The sequence below is a fragment of the Meleagris gallopavo genome, chromosome 2 (genome assembly GCF_905368555.1).
Source record: "Meleagris gallopavo chromosome 2, MGAL_WU_HG_1.1, whole genome shotgun sequence".
NCBI classification, from domain to species: Eukaryota; Metazoa; Chordata; class Aves; order Galliformes; family Phasianidae; genus Meleagris; species Meleagris gallopavo.
In genome coordinates this window covers 21,094,983-21,114,211 of record NC_139405.1, presented here as the reverse complement: position 1 = coordinate 21,114,211, position 19,229 = coordinate 21,094,983, and the positions used below count along the sequence as shown (strand labels likewise).

At 41.1% G+C, this 19,229-nt stretch overlaps 1 protein-coding gene across 4 annotated transcripts in view; it reads left to right on the top strand.

Moving 5' to 3' along the window:
• The first annotated feature begins 3,261 nt into the window (after nucleotides 1-3,261).
• The window catches only part of RPS6KC1 (ribosomal protein S6 kinase C1), an 83,510-nt gene continuing 67,542 nt past the window's right edge, over nucleotides 3,262-19,229 (top strand). For 3 of the 4 annotated variants that reach the window (XM_085219256.1, XM_085219255.1, XM_085219253.1), the window contains exons 1-4: nucleotides 3,262-3,451; nucleotides 8,167-8,202; nucleotides 12,431-12,551; nucleotides 18,957-19,072. In XM_085219256.1, coding sequence (XP_085075382.1) covers nucleotides 3,347-3,451; nucleotides 8,167-8,202; nucleotides 12,431-12,551; nucleotides 18,957-19,072 — 378 coding nt within the window. In that variant the 5' untranslated portion in view covers nucleotides 3,262-3,346. Of the gene's footprint in view, nucleotides 3,452-8,166; nucleotides 8,203-8,975; nucleotides 9,088-12,430; nucleotides 12,552-18,956; nucleotides 19,073-19,229 lie in introns of all 4 variants that reach the window. The other variant, XM_085219257.1, reaches the window with a different exon arrangement.

Here is a 19,229-nt window from a genome sequence, read left to right as displayed (position 1 = left end):
TTCACTTCTGTATTTTGTTATTATTTCTTCCCTTGCCCTAGATAAATTTTAATAACCCAGTAACACTTAATTACATGTAATCTCTTCTAATTATTATTTTGTATATTTAGGCTATACTACCTATGTTAAGAGAGATTCTTTGAAATAGGTACCCCAAACACTGGTTTGTAATTAGCAGCCAAGTATTTCATGAATCATTTGAGCTTTGGAAACTTCTCAGTGATCCGAGGCTACCGGCTCTCTGAGGAATGCATTGATTGATTATGCTGAACATGAGAACAGCCATGTTGCTTCAGCAAAATGGTCCAGAACTCAGTTTCCTGCGTGCTAGAGGGGTTTGGCAACAGATGTCTCAAGATGTGCAGGGACCGGGCAAACTGCAGCTGAATGCTTTCCCTGCCTCTAGCTGCTTTGAGTGCAGTAGACTTACTGAACCTGATGCAGTTGTCTTTTTAGTAAATCTCAGTGACTCTCTCCCCGTATACTTGAAGTTGTGAACTTTTTCACAGAATCACAAAATTGTAGGAGTTGGAAGGGACTTCTCGGGGTCATCTAGTCCAATCCTGCTGATAAAGCAGGCTTCCTACAGCAGGTCACACAGGAAGGCATCCAGGTGAGTTGTGAATATTTCCAGAGAAAAAGACTCCCTCTCTGGGCAGCTTGTTTCAGTGCTCTGTCCCCCTCAAAGTACAGAATTTTCCCTTCATGTTTGTATAGAACGTCCTGAGTTCCAGTCTGTGCCCACAGCCCCTTGTGCTATTGCTGGGTACCACTGAAAAGAGCCTGGCCCCATCTACTTGACTTCTGCCATTTGTATATTTATAAGTGTTGATAAGGTCCCCTCTCAGTCTCCTCCAGACAACAGCCCCAGGTCTCTCAGCCTTTCCTCATAAGGGAAATGCTCCAGGCCCTTAATCATCTTTGTGCCCCCCCACTGGACTCTCTAGAAGTTCCCTGTCTTTCTTGAACTGGTGAGCCCTGAACTAGGCACAGTGCTCCAGATGTGGCCTCACCACATTTTTTTTTTTTTTTTAATGTGCCCCAGGATACCATTAGCCTTCTTATTCATAATAGCAAACTGCTGGCTTTTTTTTTTTTTTTTTTTTTTTTACCAACAACATAATTTGACAAAAGTTGTGCAGGTCCAGCTAGTATTCATCATGTGAAAAGCTGTTTATATATTTATCTAATTCCTACCAGCCTCTGGCTGTGTTGAAAGAGACATCAAGCAGCCCATTCCCATTCATCTTCTCCATACAACTCATTATTTTGTGGACCATTAACATATCCTTTTGTGTTATTTCTTCTTCCCTGACAACCCCCCCAGACTGTTTTGTTGTTCTAAATGAAAAAAAAAAAAATAAAAAATTCCGTGTCTCTGATTATTTTTATTTTCCTCCTTCTCAGGTTTCCTAGTTCTAATATTTATATATTCTCTGACTATACAAAATATCTAAAGCTTAGTCCAGCCATGGAACTGTAGTGTTGCAACATACCCTTCTCTATCTACTGAACTCCTATTGCTGCTTCTCTGCTCCTCTTCCCACCAAACTGCTAACTTTTAAATAAGGCAGATTTAAAGTTGGCGTGTTTTTCTCAGAAAGTGCATGAGTTAGCTATTGAAATGATATATGTTCTGTTATGTCATTCACTAGAGATTAATCAGTGACGCCTTCAGTACCACTGATTTCTGTTGATACCATTAAAACCTCAGAACTTCCACATCTTATAAGATGTAATTAGTAAGGACTGCTTCATAAGCAAGATCATATTGGAAGTGGTTGTCTAATCATGTTTTTGCACTGGAAGGTTGTATGAGCTGCATGTTATAAATACTTAGTATGCCATACTGGAAAACATTTCCTTGTTTCCTTGAGCAAGTGTGTCCTTGATTTATGCTACCACCAATGCAATTGGAGCAGCTGCAAACTTTCTACAGCTAATATTACAGAAGATGAGAATAATAGAGTATCCTGAGGTCATTCTAACCCCTTCCTTTCAAATTTAAACAAAATCTTAGAATTTTTATGCACATTAAAATTACTCCAAGCAGAAGATCTTGTATTGGAATTTTTCTTCTAATGAAACTTCAGCCACGTTATCACTGGTATAAGAAAGTATTCACTATCCAATAGATTTTGTTGCTTGTCTTTAGCTTTGGGGTATGGAAACTTACTTTGGAAGGATGGTGATCAATATCAAATTATCTCTGAGGTAATTCTTTTGATAGTTATTTGCATGAAGTTGGATATACCACCTTGCCAAAGATGTAAAAGACGTGCTTCTCTCAAAATATAAGTGGGTGTGGCAGGTGAGGTTCTATCCATGTCCCCTCTTTCTCATAAGAAAATGTCTACCCAAAGCAGGGTAGACCAGACAGTTCTTAGAAAATAAAAGTATAAAGAATCTTCCTAGCAACTTGATAGAATCATAAAATGATTAAGGCTGGATTACTGGTTGGTAGTCCAGTGCCAGCCCACCCCCACCGTGCCCACTGGCCACATCTCTCAGTGCCACATCTCCTTCCCTGAACACCTCCAGGGACAGTGATTCTACCACCTCCCTGGGCCCACTGCCTCACTGCTATTTCTGAGATGAGATATTTCCTAATATGAACCTCTCCTGTTGTAACTTGAGGCTATTCCCTCTCATCCCAATCACTGTAACCCAGGAGAAGAGGCTAAACCCACCTCACCACCACCTCCTTTCAGGCAGTTGTAGAGAGTTGTAGAGAGCAATGGGGTCTTTCCTGAGCTTCTTCCACACTGTTCTCTCAGCTGCTCCCCATAAGATCTGTGTTCCAGATCCTTTACAAATTCCTTGCCTTCTCTGGACGTGCCCGAGGGCCTCGATGTGTTTCTTGTAGTGAGGGGCCAGTGATAGCTTGGAATGCCAAAGTAATCCAGATAAAACTGAGAGACAGGGTGCTATAAAAGTCACATTTGGCCATTTCTGCCCTATGAGATGTATATCCCCACATAGAATGACTCTTATTAGGATTGCACTGCTCAAAGCAGCAGCTGTGCGTGGATGCTACAACGTTCCAATTGGAGGCACTGAGCTCCTCCGACCCGATCTTGCTGAGCTCTCCGGGCTTTCACAAGAAAATCTGTGGGCACGCGATCCGTCTGCAGTCAGATCGATCCCGGGAGGGGAACGTCTCCCTCCCTCGCGCCTCCTCCCTTGCCCGCCGAAGTCCACACAACCCCCCCTCGCGCCGCTCGGGCTGGGCTCCCCGAGGCGGCGGGCGGGAGGGCGCGGCCAGGCCCGGCACCGCCCGGGCGGGGCGGGGCGTTTCGGGGCGCCGCTTCCGCCGCGGTCGGGGCCCTTTGCGGCGGCGGGCAGCATGCTGAGCCCGCGGGAGCGCGGCGGGGAGCTGGCCCGCTTCTACACGGTGACGGAACCGCGGCGGCACCCCCGCGGGCACACAGTCTACAAGGTCACGGCGCGGGTGAGTCAGCGCCGCCCGGGGCCGCGCCGCCGTCGTCCGGGCCTCAGCCTCGGCCCGCTGCACGGCCCCCGGCGGCGGCCGCAGCCCTTCCCTTCGCCCTCCCCGCCCGGCTGGGGGGCCGCTGGGCCGGAATAGTTGTGCAGGGACCCCTGTCTTCAGGGCTGCGCGGGCTCGGGCCTCTGCCCTGTGATGGTGCTGGATGCTTTTCGCCTCCATCTTCGCCTTGAAGCCCAAAAGGGAGGAGGAGTATGTAAATACCCGGAGAAAGCTGCGAGAGGAGTGGGAGTTCAGGTCGTGGGTTAGTGGGTGTGTTGAGACCACCAGAAAGGAGGGGCTGTGTTCAGATGGCTGTGATCGTGCGGGTGCTGTGGCTGTAGGTGTTCTGCCTGGGAGAGCAATGTGTCTGTGTGTATCCCTTCCCCTAACCTTGGCATTTTGTACCAAGCTGTAGCACTCAGGTTTTTTGAGCACGATCACATTGCATGAAATCATTCTGTAGAATTAAAAACCTATTTTTACTCTTATTCCTCCCCCCCACCCTCCCACCCAAAATGAGGGCTGCTCCAAAAGTAATGTTTCCTGTTCTGATGTGTTGGCACACGATGTCAGAGGCATATGTTGGTGGTACAGCAGCAGAGGCTGAACCTTTCCACCAGTATCCCATTACATGTTGTGGCTGTGTGACAGATGGCAGCAGAGGGGCACTCTGACAAAATGGCGTCTGACATGGGAGTGCGCATGAGGCGAAGGTATGGAATTGAATTCATCCATATGGAAAAATTAGCACCCACTAATGGTCACCAACCCTTGTTGAACATTGATGGAGATCAAACAGTGGGTGTGAGCATGTGAGGCGGTGGGTGGTGTGTTTCAAAAGAGATGAAAATTATGTGGAAGACAAGCAGCATTCTGGACGGCCATGCTTATGCAGGCTCTTGTTCATTGCTGGTGAATATGCATAGCTAATGGTGGTGACTGAGTTGGAAAATAGTGGTTTGTAGCTGAGAATTTGCTCTGTCAAAGAACGTTGTTGTGCTCTTTGTTGTATTTTCTATGGAAATAAGTTGTAGGCATTACTTTTGGAGCAGCCTACAGGTGTGTATTAATACAAACACAGATATGGGACATGCTTGATACATCCTTTTTAGTCAAATAAACGACTTTTTACTAAGAGGCAAAAAAAGGTGGGTTTTTTTTTTTTTTCCCCTCAGAGATTTTAATCTAAAGGAGAAAGATTAGGTTGTGCTTGCAGTCAGAGAGCCTCTGAATGAAGATTAAGGGGATGGATCGCAAAGCAGATGTTGTCATGGGTGTCTGCTATTGACTGTCCCCCCACCCATGATGGTAGTACAGATGAGCTATTCTGTAGGTAGTTAGGGGGAATTGTAGCACCAGCTGAACTCATCCCTATGGAAGACTTCAACTTTTCAGACACAAACTGCTGTGACAGCTGAGTCTGGGGAATTCCCAAAGCAAGTTGAAGATAATTTCCTGTCGCAAGAAATAAGTGAGACAGCTAAGGGGGAAAGGTGCCCTCCTAGAGCTGTTGTTTGAGGACAGGGAAGGCCCTGTGGGAGAGATGTCAGTAAGTTGCTGTCTTGGCCACAGCACTCTAGCAGTGGTTACGTTCAAACGTTTTGGAGGGAAGAGAAGAAAGATCAGCATTACCACTCTGGACTTCAGGAGAGCAAACCTTATCCTACGTGAGTTAGCAGTGTTCCCTGGGAATCAATTTTGGAAGGTTTAGGGGGATTCCATGCAAGCTGGTCACTCTACAAGCACCACCTTTTTAAGTCCAACAGCAGGCAGTCCTGCTGTGCTGTAAGTAAAGTAAGTGGGGCAGCTCAAAGGATTGCAGTAAATGGGGTTGGCTGGTGGCTGGTCACCTGGCTGGTGGTGTTCAACTAAGGAGAGCAATAGGTGCTACGCGGGGGATGGAGTAATGCTGGTTCAGAGTGGGAGATGGTCAAAATAAATGATATTTTCGTACTTGCACACTTGTTCAGGAGCAGGCTGTGGTTAACTAGTGAGAAATGACAGTGTGTCTCCGTGTCCTGTAAGTTGGAGCCATGCTGATGGTGTGGTTTTCCAGGAGATGCAGTTCAGAATTGGGGAGCACGCTGGCTGCAGTGGTTTTCCTGCAGAACAAGGAGTTGGTCAGCCTGTGTTCTCTCCAAATTAAGCTGAGCTATCCAGAGATCTTTCATTCTTTGCTGTGTTTTGATGTTGAAAGTCCTTGAAATACAAAATTATTTAATTTATGCAGCAAAGCATGTGTTGTACTGACAAATGTACAAATACAAATAGCGTTTTCTCATCTCAGTGGATCTCTATCTGGTAATCTATTACGTAGTACTTAAAGTGAGGATTAGAAGTGTTAGACATTGGACAAAATGATTTAAAAATAATTCAGTGAACAAATCTGCTGCCGTCCCTTTTTCTCCCCTCCTTTTCCTCCCTCCTGTTCCTGCAGTGCTCTGGCTCAATGGTTGATATCACAGCACTACAGCTGTATTGGCTGAGCTAATGCTCAGCAGCTTTGGGGGACCGCCAGGAAAAAAGTGGGGTGGGTCTTCCCCTTGCATTGAATCCCGTTCTGACAGACCTGGGGCACTAAGTGTGCTAGTGGAGATGCCTTTCAGTGGTGCGTGAGTGAATCTTTTCTGAAACTACACTGAGGCCACATATTTATAAAGTAGATTCGATAAGTTAACCGTAAGCACAGAGAGAATTATCAGAAAGTGATGATACCAAGAGAATTGTTTATATGATATCTGAAAATGTAGGCTGCTCATAAAAGTTCAGAAAATTGAGCAGATTACAGTTACTAATTGAGCAGATTACAGTTACTAATTAAAATTCAACTGAGTTACATTGGCCATCTGCAGGAATAGGATATTCTGAAATACTTAGCTCAAAGGTGAGGTATGAGATCCTTTTAGGGTCTCTCTTTTCAGATCATAATGCAGTAGTTATGCATTGCTCAGCTCATTGATGGGTATCCCGATGATATTTTTAAAATAGATGGAAGTTGCTTGCATTAAAGATTTGCAGAAGGAGCCAATTGCATTGATCCTTATGGAAGGACTAAAAATGTGCACTGAAAACTTGGGGGTTAGTTTTTTTGGCAAGTCTCTGGATTGATTGTTTGGTTGAAGGGGAAGACCTCTTTTGGGGCTGACCTTCAGGAAAGGATATGAAGAACAAAGTAGGACGACACATTAATTATTACATACTGACTTAAAGTTGGCAGGACTGGTAGATATAGAAGGCAATGTAACATTATAACAAGTGTGGAACAGGGCCTCTGGGTTTTATTCCAGATTCTTACTAACTGGCTGGTAATTACTCATCTCTCTGGGTCTCCTCCTGCCCATCTGCTAACTTTCCTAGCTGCCAGAACTGGTGTAAGACTTTAACTAAAGGTGAACTGCAAAGCCAAACAGCTGGTGCACACCCTTTGGTCTCCTTTTGACGCACAGCCATACCTGTGGTACCTTCCTTCCTCAACTCTACAGCTTCCCTACATCAAGTACGCCAGCTGCTGGAAAGGAAGGGTCGGAATGGTGCACAAACGGTACACAGGAACTGGCTGGAAGTGAATGAGGTAGCACAGCCACAAGGTTAAAGTTTGGTAAAGTTGCCAAATGTGACATTAGTCACAGATTTCTTTGGATTGAGGAGAAGCTGAGGAAAGGTTTGTCAGTGCAGGCTGTTACAAGGAATGGCAACCGAGTGATGCTCAAGGCCAGTGGGATGGTGTTTTATGCTGTGGAACATAAATCACGTCAACTCCTTTAGCCTGCCCCTATATGTCACCAGTTCACAGTGCTAATTGTTTTGGGGTGTGTCAGTGTGCAGATAGTCTGAGTTTGGGGTGAGAATGCCCTGTTTATTTAATACTGGCTAATTATTGTGCTAAACACCTTCGACTGAGTTATAATGAAGGATATACTGACTGACACAAGGTAATTGCAGTTATGAAATAAAGATACCTGGTTTCAATGTGTTTCATTGTGTGGATTTGCTCTTACTGCTGTTTTATAAGACCAATACAGAACTTGGATTACGAAGGCTTTTGCAGTCAATGTTTATTTATGGAAAGAAATCCTGACAAAACACAGGCTTCTTGATGGTGTGCAGCCAAGCCTTATTTTCACTGCGATTTTCCTCTGGACAAAGTCATTTATAATTAATTAGGAAAAGAGCGTTTAAGCAGAAACAAATACGGAAGGATGGAATTAGTTGTGTATGCACATTGATGGCTGTAAGTGAAGTGAAAATACTGTCTTAATGAATACAAAGCCTTACATTCACAGCAAGGCTGTGAGTGACTTGTATTAAGCTAAACATAGCCTTAATTAGCTCTGCTTAGTGGGAGTAATGTGACCCTAATATGAAATAATAGGAGAAGATGGGAAAGATGAGGGGGGTGCACTCTGTGGCTTTGTTCTGCGAGATGCCTTCTGTGCCATTTTGCCTGGAATGTCCATCTTGATTTCTCATCCCAGCAACGATCTCTGCTGCTGGAGCTCCCTACTGTGTTGTGTTTGGTTATTAGATTTCTGTGAAACTAATGAAAACAGTTCCAAGTGCAAGGAGAAATATACAAGTGCTTGCCTTTTTCCAGGTTTTAATTTTCAGCAACAAATCATTGCATGCTTCCATTTGGAATAGTAAAGCTGAATGCTTAATGTTTTTGTTTTTCTTTTCAGATTGTTTCGAGAAAAAATCCAGAGGATGTCCAGGAGGTAACAGCTTAAACTTGTGCAAATATCTTTACACATCACATTATGCCTTTTGAAGTATCTTTGATGTAATTTAGCAATATCTGTGTATTTTGTCACCATAATTGTGCAAACACTTTTTTGTATGTTTCCATCTGTTTTTTTGCTTTGAAAACAGTCGCTGGTGTAACATGTTGCAATTCTGCTCTCAGTGATGAATGCGACTTGAAACAAAATCTTAGGCAGTAAAGTGTCTTTTGATGACAAAAGGCTTTGATAACTTTTCAAGCTCTTTTCTCAGGGCTGGAATTGGCAAATTGATGGTTACTTAAGTCCTACTGGTAAAATTAGAGATCAGTCCGCAATCCAAGTCTTAGGTCTCAGCTGTAGGTATTATTCTCCTCTTTAACCAATACTTCATGGAAAAGCCTACATCATTACTGGCTGTTAGTGAGCAGGGAAAATGGAGGTGCGTGGGAGTAATTGAGGGAGATTAGACTACAAGTCATACATTATGTGTCTCTCTTTGAGGATCGTTAAGTGTTTTCCCATGATGTACTTTGATAAAACTTTTGAATTGCTTCCTCTTTGCCTCTTCCAAAAAGGCTCTGAATAAGCCTTGTATCACTTTAATGCCTTGGAAAATCTATTTTTTGTTTCCTTCTTGATTTCTTCTAGACTAATGACTTGACATTGCTGATACTATTATGATGTACATGCAGTATCTTCCTTCAAAAGCACAACCTTACGGCTTTTCAGACATTGAGTAACATGCATATGTTGAATTTCTGGTGCAGTCTCTTACCACAGTTGAGGAGAACCTGGATAGTTGATGAAAGAAGAGCCCATAGATGAATTCATTGCATCTGTATGGTCAGACATGAGTTACTGATTAGTGGCTTGGCAGAGGTGAGACTTGCCTGCTACACCTAATACCCTTTTGTTGCATCTTTCTTTGAAGTCTTGAGGATGAGACAAGCATGAGCATTCATGCTTTTGGCTTTTTATTTATTTATTTTTTCTTAAGCTATAGAAGATTAAAATAGTCTATGAGAATCAGAGTGATCGTGGATCTAGTAGTAGACCTGTGTGATTGTAGTTTGTAGCTCAGTCTCCACTTCCAGAGAGACTCTTGAATTGAGCCTACCCATGTGCACCCTTGCCAGGACATTAATCTTCATTTGTGGGAGAAACACTTTATAACAGCTGTTGATGAGCTATTCCTCAGTAAAATGCATTGAGTGTCTTTCAGCTAGTGTACTGCATGAATATACTTCATAAATAATTTTGAAAAAAACAGCAAAACCATATCCTTCAGTCCTTGCTTTACTTTATAGATGCAGGTTAGCCTTGCAGGATTCCACATATTCTCGTCAACATGGAAACGTAAATGTGCCATGGACTAGTTGATAATTTTTCCACTTTGCACTGTATCAAAGCAATTATTTTGCACGTGACAGTGTGGTAGTGCGATGCAGTTTTGTTATAAGCAAGCATCTGAAAGCTCCTAGTTACTAAAAGCAAGACTGTAGACTGTAGTTGCCAGAAGGGTGAATTATAGTGGGAAAACAGCATGCATTGGGAGCTTTGCTGTTACAGTGATCTCCTGTGAAGTGAAAGAACTGTGGGCAGTGTTTGAAAGAAAAAAAAGATGCTTCTAATCTGCTCCCGCTGAAAATAAATTACCTCAGTTTTCTGGAATACTTGATTAGAAATCCAACAGACAGAATTTTGTATATTGAACAACCCTCTTGCTTTATATCTTGTGCAACCACTTCCCACTTGGCCACGCCTGCCTACGTTTTCAGAAGTCTTTTAATGGCACTGCTGTGATGCTAATAAATGAGTTACGTATGTGCAGCTGTATGTAAGGCCAAGTACAGTCACCTCAATTCTGCTTTCTATCACCTCTTCTAAGTACACTTTAGAATACCTTTATTGCACAGTCTCTCCCGCTGCAGCCAACTGGAGTTCAGGATGTCCTCACCTGTTATTGCTGGGACAGGAAGGAAGATAACTTTGTAAGGGATTTCTTCTCGGAAGAATGACATTAATGCAAAATTGTCTGTGGAGGATTTAATAGATACTGAAGGGCTTGTGGCATTCATCTCAGTTTCCTTGCTTCTGGGTGTTGATGATGGCAACATGGCATATGAAGTCATTGTAGTTAGGGCAGTCATGGTTGATTTTCTTTTTTTCCTCCCTTATTTGCTGAAGAGAAAGGGTTGTTTGTTGTGGAAGACAGAGATCAGATTAGTTAATAGAGATACACTGGCTCTAGCTGTGATGAGCACACACATTATTGCCTTACAAGTCTAATTTCTGTTTTATGATATACTTAGTGTGCTTTGTTGGGCCTCAAAGTATAACATGTCCTTCCTCCAAATGCGATTTCTAAAGAGTATATTACAGTGGGAGCTTTGCTAACTTTGCTAACTTTGCTGAGCTGTGTGCATGCAAAGAAGTGCATGCAAAGTCCATGAGCTTGTGAAAGAGTTTAGGATGACCTTCACTCACTTGCTTTACAGGCCATTTATGTTTTCTCCTCCTGGCTATTGGGAGAATGCTCGCAGCAGCAAAAAATAATACTCTGTAGTGGAACAGAATTTAATGCTCTTAATTTTTGGCAGTATTTCCCATTGTCTTCAAGAACTGACTATATTGCAACTTGATGTTTTGTGACTTTGCTTTCTTAAGAAACTCAAGAAGTGCTAATCACCCACTTTCTGGATATTGGATTAAATGGAAGTACAGCAGTAGAGAATTATTGTTTCTGGAAGTCAAATCACTAGTTAGCTTTCTTGAGAGATTCTGTTTTTAATTGCCTTGCCTGTCGAACTCCATCAAATACTAATTGCAGCTGAGTTCTGGATGCATGTGCCTCGTAGGTGGGGCTGAGTCAGGACAGCTACTTTACACATAGTTAAATTGATAAGGTGAATAGAGTGTTGCCATGGTAAAGCTTTGCATATGCACTCCTCACAGTCCTATTGCCTTATATCTGCATTGTTCTGTAGATATGACTTGCATCCACTGACAATTGGAAGGCCTCTGACCTGGTGCTTAAAAAGAAAAAAAAAATTACTCTAAAATCAAACCTTTTACTTATCTCTATATCTGATCTCCTTGAGAAAAGTAAATTTTTTTCAATCGATTGCTCATGAGAATGCAACTGGTTAATATATTAAAATATTCCAATAAATATTTGAAATATTTAAAATGGTGTTTAGCAGTGTTAACATGATTGAGACATTTGACTGATGAAACATTGGAATCAACTTATGAGTTTATTACACTCTGTTTTTCTTTGTTCTATACTAGTCTCTTTGCATTAGTTTTGAGTTTTATTACCATGGCTTAATGAGTTTAGCAAAAAATGCCTTTGTTTTTTTTTTTAATTTATTTTCCTAAATCTTGTTAGCAAACTCGTTAGCAGTCAAATGTAAATTCTGTTGCTTGATTTTTCTCCTGATCTGATTTTCCTACTGGGTTTCCTTCTTTCTCAAATGGCAGGATACAAAGAATGGAATGGAAGAAGGATAATGTAGATACCTGGCTGCAAGATGGCTGCTTCTTTCTGAAAAGGGCAGATCAGGAAAATCTGTTGTAATGAATGCTGTCCTTGCATTTCTGAAGTCTAGAGTACAAAAAGAATTGTTCAATTTTTTTTACCATGATTATTAGTAATAAAAAATTTGGACTTGCATTTGGACATGATCAGCATCTTATGTAGATGCATAAATTATCAGCTAGTTTGTAGTGCTCGGTGCGTAATGCTCTGTCCATAAAAAATCCTCTGTCCATAAGATTCCGTCAGAATCCTTTACTTGAACTGATTTATTTTTCCTAGTTTTCTCTTGCTGTTGGCTCTTCCCCATATCTGCGCCAAACACAGCATGCTGTTGAATTTTGGATAGTGAAATGCTCCTATTTAGCTTTTTTTTCCCTTCTCTTAGTGGTTCCCTGTGTAACTGGTTTGCATCGTGGCCGAAACAATGCTGCTTTCACCCTCTGTGTCCTTTTTTCATCTTTTCCTTAATGTTTAGTCTGTATGCTATAGCCTTGTTAGCCAAAATGGGGGTTGGGGATAGGTAATGAATCACTATTTTTTATGATTGTTACAATTGTCAGTTCAGACTGTATATTTTTGCTAAACGTGTTTGCTGAAGGTAGTGATTTGATTTGCTTGAAAATATATTTGTGCTTCGAACAATGACCCTACTAATGCTCCCCTCCTCTTTCTGTGCTTCAGATAGTCGTTTGGAAGAGATACAGCGACTTTAAGAAGCTGCACAAAGATCTCTGGCAAATTCATAAAAACCTCTACAGGCATACAGAACTCTTTCCACCTTTTGCCAAAGCAATAGTGTTCGGTAAGCATGGTTTCTTCCTGAGTTGCTGAAATGTATTGATCACTCAGAATCCATGAGTACATTTTGTTTCGCAGCTGTGTGGAGAAATCTTTCCTATGTGCTTTTGAGCTCAATGTTTTTGGTTTGTTGTGAATTCTTACCGATAGGTGGGCTGCTATCACAATTAGGTATTTTTATTATTTTGTTTATGTAAAGTAAAGTAATTGTATGTATATATATGTAAAGTAAATGGAATTATTTACATGCTTGTGCGTTTTAGAGAAATAAGCACTTATGTTTATTGATGTAATGTGTTCTATAAAAGTCTCTTACAGTGAGGGTGGTGAGGCACTGGAACAGGTTACCTCGAGATGAGGTTGATGCCCTGTCCCTGGAGACTTTCAAAGCGAGGTTGGATAAGGCCCTGAGCAACTTGATCTAGATGTGGTGTCCCTGTTCAATGCAGGGGAGTTGGACTAGATGGCCTTTAAAGGTCCCTTCCAACTCTAAGGATTCTATATCTGTTAAACATTAGTTCCCTGTTTTCAGGAGCACGTTGTTTGTATTAGCTTTGTGAACAGTGCTTGAACAATGTACAAGACTATTATATATAGACTGTTTATTGATGAGTTACAGTGAAGTACAATGTTGGAGAAAATATATGTTATATTTAATTATAACTATCAATTGTATACTCTTTTGAGGTCAGTTTTACATAAAGCTATTAATTATACATAAAAGGGCTGTGACTCTACATGAGAAATACGTGGCAAATCTAATTAGCCAAAAAGGGCCTTACTGTAATCCAGATGAAAATCATCAAGTGTAGCTATAGATGACTTTTCACTGAAGCAATATGGCTCTGTATAGAACTCCATATGGAACCAATTGCACTCTGTCAAATACAAAAGAAAAAAATGTTCTGTGCCTCTCAAGTAAAAACCAACCAACCAACCAACCAAAAAGGCCATCCAAACCTCCTGAGTGTTAAGACTTAAAATAACTTTAACATTAAAATGTAATATCCTATTGTGTAACATTGTATTTTGGAACTTATCTTGCTGGATGTGCAGTAATCTTGAGCTTTAAGCCTTTTTTTTTCATATTTTTTTTCCTTGGAATTTAATGTTTGTGTGTTGATTGTTTTTCAAGTTTCATGGCCTGCCTCTAGTGTACAGTTTTGCACCTTTTCTCCATTTTTGGCATCTATGCAGTGTGGTTTTTTGTGCATTTTTGCATGTGGTGCATTTCTCAGCTGGGTGGGCCTTAGGTGTGCTCTTTTTTTGTGTTTATTTTTCACGTGTCTTTTTAAGCAGCCAATGTGCAGCTGCTGCATGTTTCCACATTTTCCTCATGCACTGTTTGTAGGCATGCATGTGGCATAAGCTTTTGCACATTTTTTCCTTGTCCCTTGGTAGTGTGTTTCAGCCTCTAGCATGCATTTGACATTTTTACCATTCACTGCCCATCTTTTCACATGTACTATGTTTTGATGTGCATCTAGTGTGTGTCTTTGCTTGTTTTTTTTCTATGTATAGCATTTTTGCATGCATTTAACACTTTTTTTTTTCCCTTTCTTGCATCTTGCTGTTCTTTGCATACCTTATCTGCATTTTTAATTCTTTTTATATTGCACAGTGTTTTTTGTTGGTCCATTTTTTTATTTTAAATTATGATTTCTTGGGGGTAAATGTGCAAAGAAGATAACAAAAAACTCTAGCCCTCTGTGACTTTGAGATAGGCAAACCTGCCAGTTCACAGAGTGCCATTGCAGAGGTGGTTCAGTCACCCTTCATTCAGCAGTGCTGTTGTGCAGCTCTGGCCTATGGCACTGTAGCAGTATTTGCTGGCAGCCCTCTTTTTCCTCCACTGTCAGAAAAACAGTAGGAAACTCCCGCGGAGGCAAAACCTCCACCTGCAAAGCACAACTTTTCCCTTAGTTTCAGGACCAAATTCTGCCAGACGTAGAGTTTTTGCTACCTAGTGCTGCCATGCTTATTCTTGTTCACTGTGCTGCACGTCGGCATGGTGTAGGAATGTTTTAAAGAATATATGAACATTAACAAGTTGAAGTTGGCTTGCAGCCTGTGTGCAAACTACCCTCGGGGAGGCACTGACTTAGCCTGCTATTGTTAGAAATGTTCAAGCGATGGGCAAGGAAGCTGAGCTCTGGTGTAGACTTCATGGGTCTCTGTGCAGAGCTGTGTAAAATTCCTAGTTTAAGTTGTCTTTCGCAACAGGTACATTACACCCAGCTCTTGGGTCTTTTTATTGCTTATTTATGAAGTTGGAAGAGGAGTAAGCTTCACTGTTCTGTCAGAACTTGTGCACTGATGTTTAAATAGAGAGTGCCTTACTAGTTTCATCTTGAGATTATTTTTATGTCTCATTTACAAACTAGAGTGCTTGCTGGCCAAGTTATTCACAGAGCCAACATTTGCAATCTGTAATGTAATTTTAGGTAGAAGATATGGTATCTGTTCACAAGGGAGGGGGAAGAGAAATAAAAACAGAGGTTGAAAAGAGTACAAACTTCTAATTTATTTGTCAGATACACAGATTTGGGAGCTGTTACTGTGGTACCTCTATAAACACGGGGCGAATAGAATGAAATCCCTTTAAAATACGTTTTTTATATGGAAAGGACAAACGTAACTGCAGCATACATTCAAAGAGAAGGAAATTACAGAAAGACTCAGTGTAGGAGTTGACAAAACACTTTTGAGGTTAAAAACCAAACTAAGCAAAACTCACTAAGTTTGAATGAAAAATACAGGAAAGAAAAAATGAAGTAAAAACAAGTTTTAAATAATTCATAGATAGCAGAAAGGAACAGAAATGTCTTATTTTTTCCAATGTAAGATTTATCTTCATTTAAAACATAACATTTTACAACAGCTCCTTCCACGTCTCTTCTACTTCCTAATAGGTGCTGTGTGTCTTATTGCCACCTAAAGCACATAACTTCAGTCCTAGTGCTTTTGGTATTAGAGAAACGTGTAGCCTTTGTGGATGCTGAGTTTTTGACAAACTTCTTTTCAGTCTTGTTCAGTTAAAGGTGAGCTGCAAAGCACGCCTCTGTTAAGAGCTTCCCTTTTCAAGCTGCTTTAATGAAACATTTCTGAAACATTTTTTCGCTGCGGTGATGTTTTATTTGTTGCAGTTTTTAAATTAGTTATTTATAAGCATTGCCAGTAGTCGCCAATGACATAGTTTCATTTTTTTTTTTAAATGCATATACTTGAAATAGCAGTTCGTGTTGTTTTGTGGAGAGTATACTTTACAAGTGGGCACTGTTGATTCAGATAGTTGAGCTTATTTGTTCTAAAAATGTTAAACCTCAGCAGAATCTCAAGTGTAGCATTCAGAGTTTCAGGAGGTGATATGGAATACTGAGAAGGATTTACAAATGAGTCAGTCATGCTGTGCTGTTGTATTTGGGATAACCAAAGATGTGTCAGAATTGAGCTGCCTTGCATGTTCTACAGCACAGCTTTTGAAAATTATGATCTGCAAGTGTGTGTGTTTTATTAAGCTGCTCACTTCCAAATATGAAACTTGGTATGGGTGAGGGAAAAATGAGTCAAGTGAAGGATAGAAAAAGTAGAATGAACTTTTCCACCCTGTTATGGGTGATCGTGCAGGCTCGGGTAATGATACCAAATGAAGGAACCTGTTTAAGGATTAGGTGTCATGTGTTGTCTGAAGTGTTGTGAGAAACTGCACTGTGAGCAGAAACTTTGCTAGGTACTTTGTTTTTCAGATCTGCTCCAGAAACAGAATGGTGAAGTCTCTTAACAGAAATTTGCATTTGATTTCCATGCTCATAGGAAATTCTGAAAGGATCACTTGCTGGAGGAGTAGCCTAATGATGTTAATGCATTTGTTGTACGATGAAACTTGAGATTTCCTAAAACTCTGGTAAGCTATGATCTCTGTCATGAAGTTTTCATTTGTCTAAGAGATGTGAAGAGCAGCGGAAGTTACATTGCCATAGGTGCAGGAAGATATCATTTAGACTGTGTCTGAAGAGTCGGACGAGTATCTGAGTACTTCTGGAAGTCTTACTGAGAATGGAGAGAGCAGCCCACGCGTTGAGCAACAGGAAAATTAGAGGAGTGGGAAGGAGTTCAGTAAGTGTGTCTGGGCATGGAACTGCTGCAAAGATGACGGTCTGTGAACAAACCAGTGCCAATAATATTTTTCCATCCCAAGAAGTCCTGTAATTCTGAAACTGGTGGTCCTGTTAGTGTATCGTGATGCTGATGAGCCAGAAAATGTGACAGTGACTAATGTTTCAGTGGCTTTATTCCAACATACATCTTAGTGAATTTTGTTTTTGCTCAGCTCCATAAGAAAATAAGGCTTATATAATTGCACTGTCAGAAAGTCAAATCTCTTGCTCATGTGGATCAGCTGAATTTGAGAGATGAGGTGCCTGCAAGCCTAATGAAGTTTCTGTGAAGTGTGTGGAACAGCATCCCAGTGAGTAGGGTGCCCACGCTGCATCCTCCTAAGGGAAGGAGGAGCCAGCTGCTGCCTGTTGGATTTGCACATGAGCAAGAACATTTTCGGCCTGTAGGCCTGAGTGCATGCTGCCTGGGCCTGGTGGAAGCTTGAAGAAGGTGAGGAAGAAGAAAGTCACTTCTTAGCTGGTTTTGATGAAGGAGTATAATGGAGAGAGAAGGATCCTTGGGAAACCAGGAATGGTGTCTTACAGAATCACTTTTTTGTGCAGATTGTACGTTTCTGACCTTGTTAGCTGCTAATTTCTTTGTAATCAATTTTCTGATGCATTGCATTAGCATCTGTGTTACTTTGTAGATTAATTTATTTCATGCTGTTATGCTTTACTGAGGGAAATTATTTTTTCATGATGTCCTGTTTTGCTTGGAGTGAGGCAAAAAAACATAATGCTCCTACAGTGTTGCTCTGAAGGCCTCTGAAGTCTGATGAGCAGTTTGATATGGCCTGATTTCAGCACTGCCACTGAATGTGATAGTATTGCCTTTGCCTTCTTTCTGCTTACTTGTTGCCCACTCTTTTGTATGTCTGCTAATGTTTGTATAGCTGAATGGCCGGGGTGAACAAATCATGGGGCTGATCCAGCTGAAAATTAGCCCAGCAATGTCTTTTCTTTCTTTTCATGGAAAAAATAATCCTCAAAAGCTGTGTTTGTGATCTTCTGAGTATGTACATGTCTTTCTAGTTTTATTTTCTTTTTTCTGTTACCACATGGGCAGGAGCTATTTACTTGAAGAATTTCTGGAAAGAGTCCTGCTTTGATATTTTCTTCTGGGATTTTTTTTTTTTTTGCTTGTTCTGAGTATAAATGAATTTTGCTTCTGTATTCAATGCATCTTTTGTCCTCTTCAAAGGTTAATGCCACAGAGCTGTTATAGGTGGCTCTTATTTTTATGGTCATGCTGTTATAGCAATACTATTTCTTGAACTTGTCTTCCCAGTCCTTTTTTTTCCCTCTGTATAGCTGTTTCAACTATCTTTTCTATTCTCCTCCAATTATTACTGTTCACCTCTGCCCTTTTCCTTTTGTAAACTTATAACTATTTCAACAACAAAGTGATGTTGATATGAAAAGCTAAAAGAAGTTGTGTGCAATTGTGAAGAATGTGGATTTAAGGTAGTAATGCAAGGGTCCTTTCTCCTGAGAAGCAAATCTCTGAGGTGAGCTGTGGGATTGGTTTTTAAACTTTTTTTTTTTTTTCTAATTGGAACGTCTTGGGTGCTGGGAAGGGAAAAAGGAAAGGACTGTACGTTTTGGTAAACGAGCTGCCTCCCAGCTCTGATTACCTCCTGAATCCAGGGCAGATGAGGCCCTGTCTGCATGGAGCTGCTTCAGTGCCTGGTAACTTCCCTGTCTCACTGTGATTTGTCTCCATAAACAGCACCTTGGAATCAATTATCTGTCTGGGGGCTTTTAGAAATATTTCTGCTTTCTGCTCATGTCATGCATCGCTCTTGAGAACACGTGAAGAATGCTCAGCTCCTTACAGGATTTGGGCTGTAATCAAGGCTGACACTGACTGGCATATTGTCAAATTGCGCACGTATCATTTACTGTTAGACAGCACTGGACATCCGTTAGTGTCTCTTGGCTAATGAAGAATGTTGCCTCACATATTCTTACGATGAGAGCGTGAAGGGTTCTTGTCGTAGCTGCCAGCTTTCATCATGCAAGTGGATTGCAGAAGGTGGTACTCTAGGGATAATTGAGAATAGGAAGATTGAAGATTTGCTGTGTTCTTCTGAAGCACTGGAATGACTTCCACAGGCTCAGGGCATTGTCTCCAGAACATTGCTTTTTTTTTTTTTTTTAAATAAATATTTATTTACTCTGTGGTGGTTATTATTGCAGAATAAATGTCTAGTTATTTCTAAAACTGTCAATCCACGTATCTGTTCCAGGGCGATTTGATGAAACTGTGATTGAAGAAAGAAGGCAATGTGCTGAAGACCTGTTGCAGTTTTCTGCTAATATCCCTGCTCTCTATAACAGCAAACAGCTTGAAGAGTTTTTTAAGGTTTGTTAGTATTTACAAGAGTATTTTCCTTATTGATAGGAATAAAGTATACTGCTGATTCTGCTTTGTTTATAAGCAATAGAGTGCCAACCAGCTGGTCTGACATGGTTTCTGAAGCAACTGGCAGTTTTCCATTCACTCTCAAAATGTAGCTTTG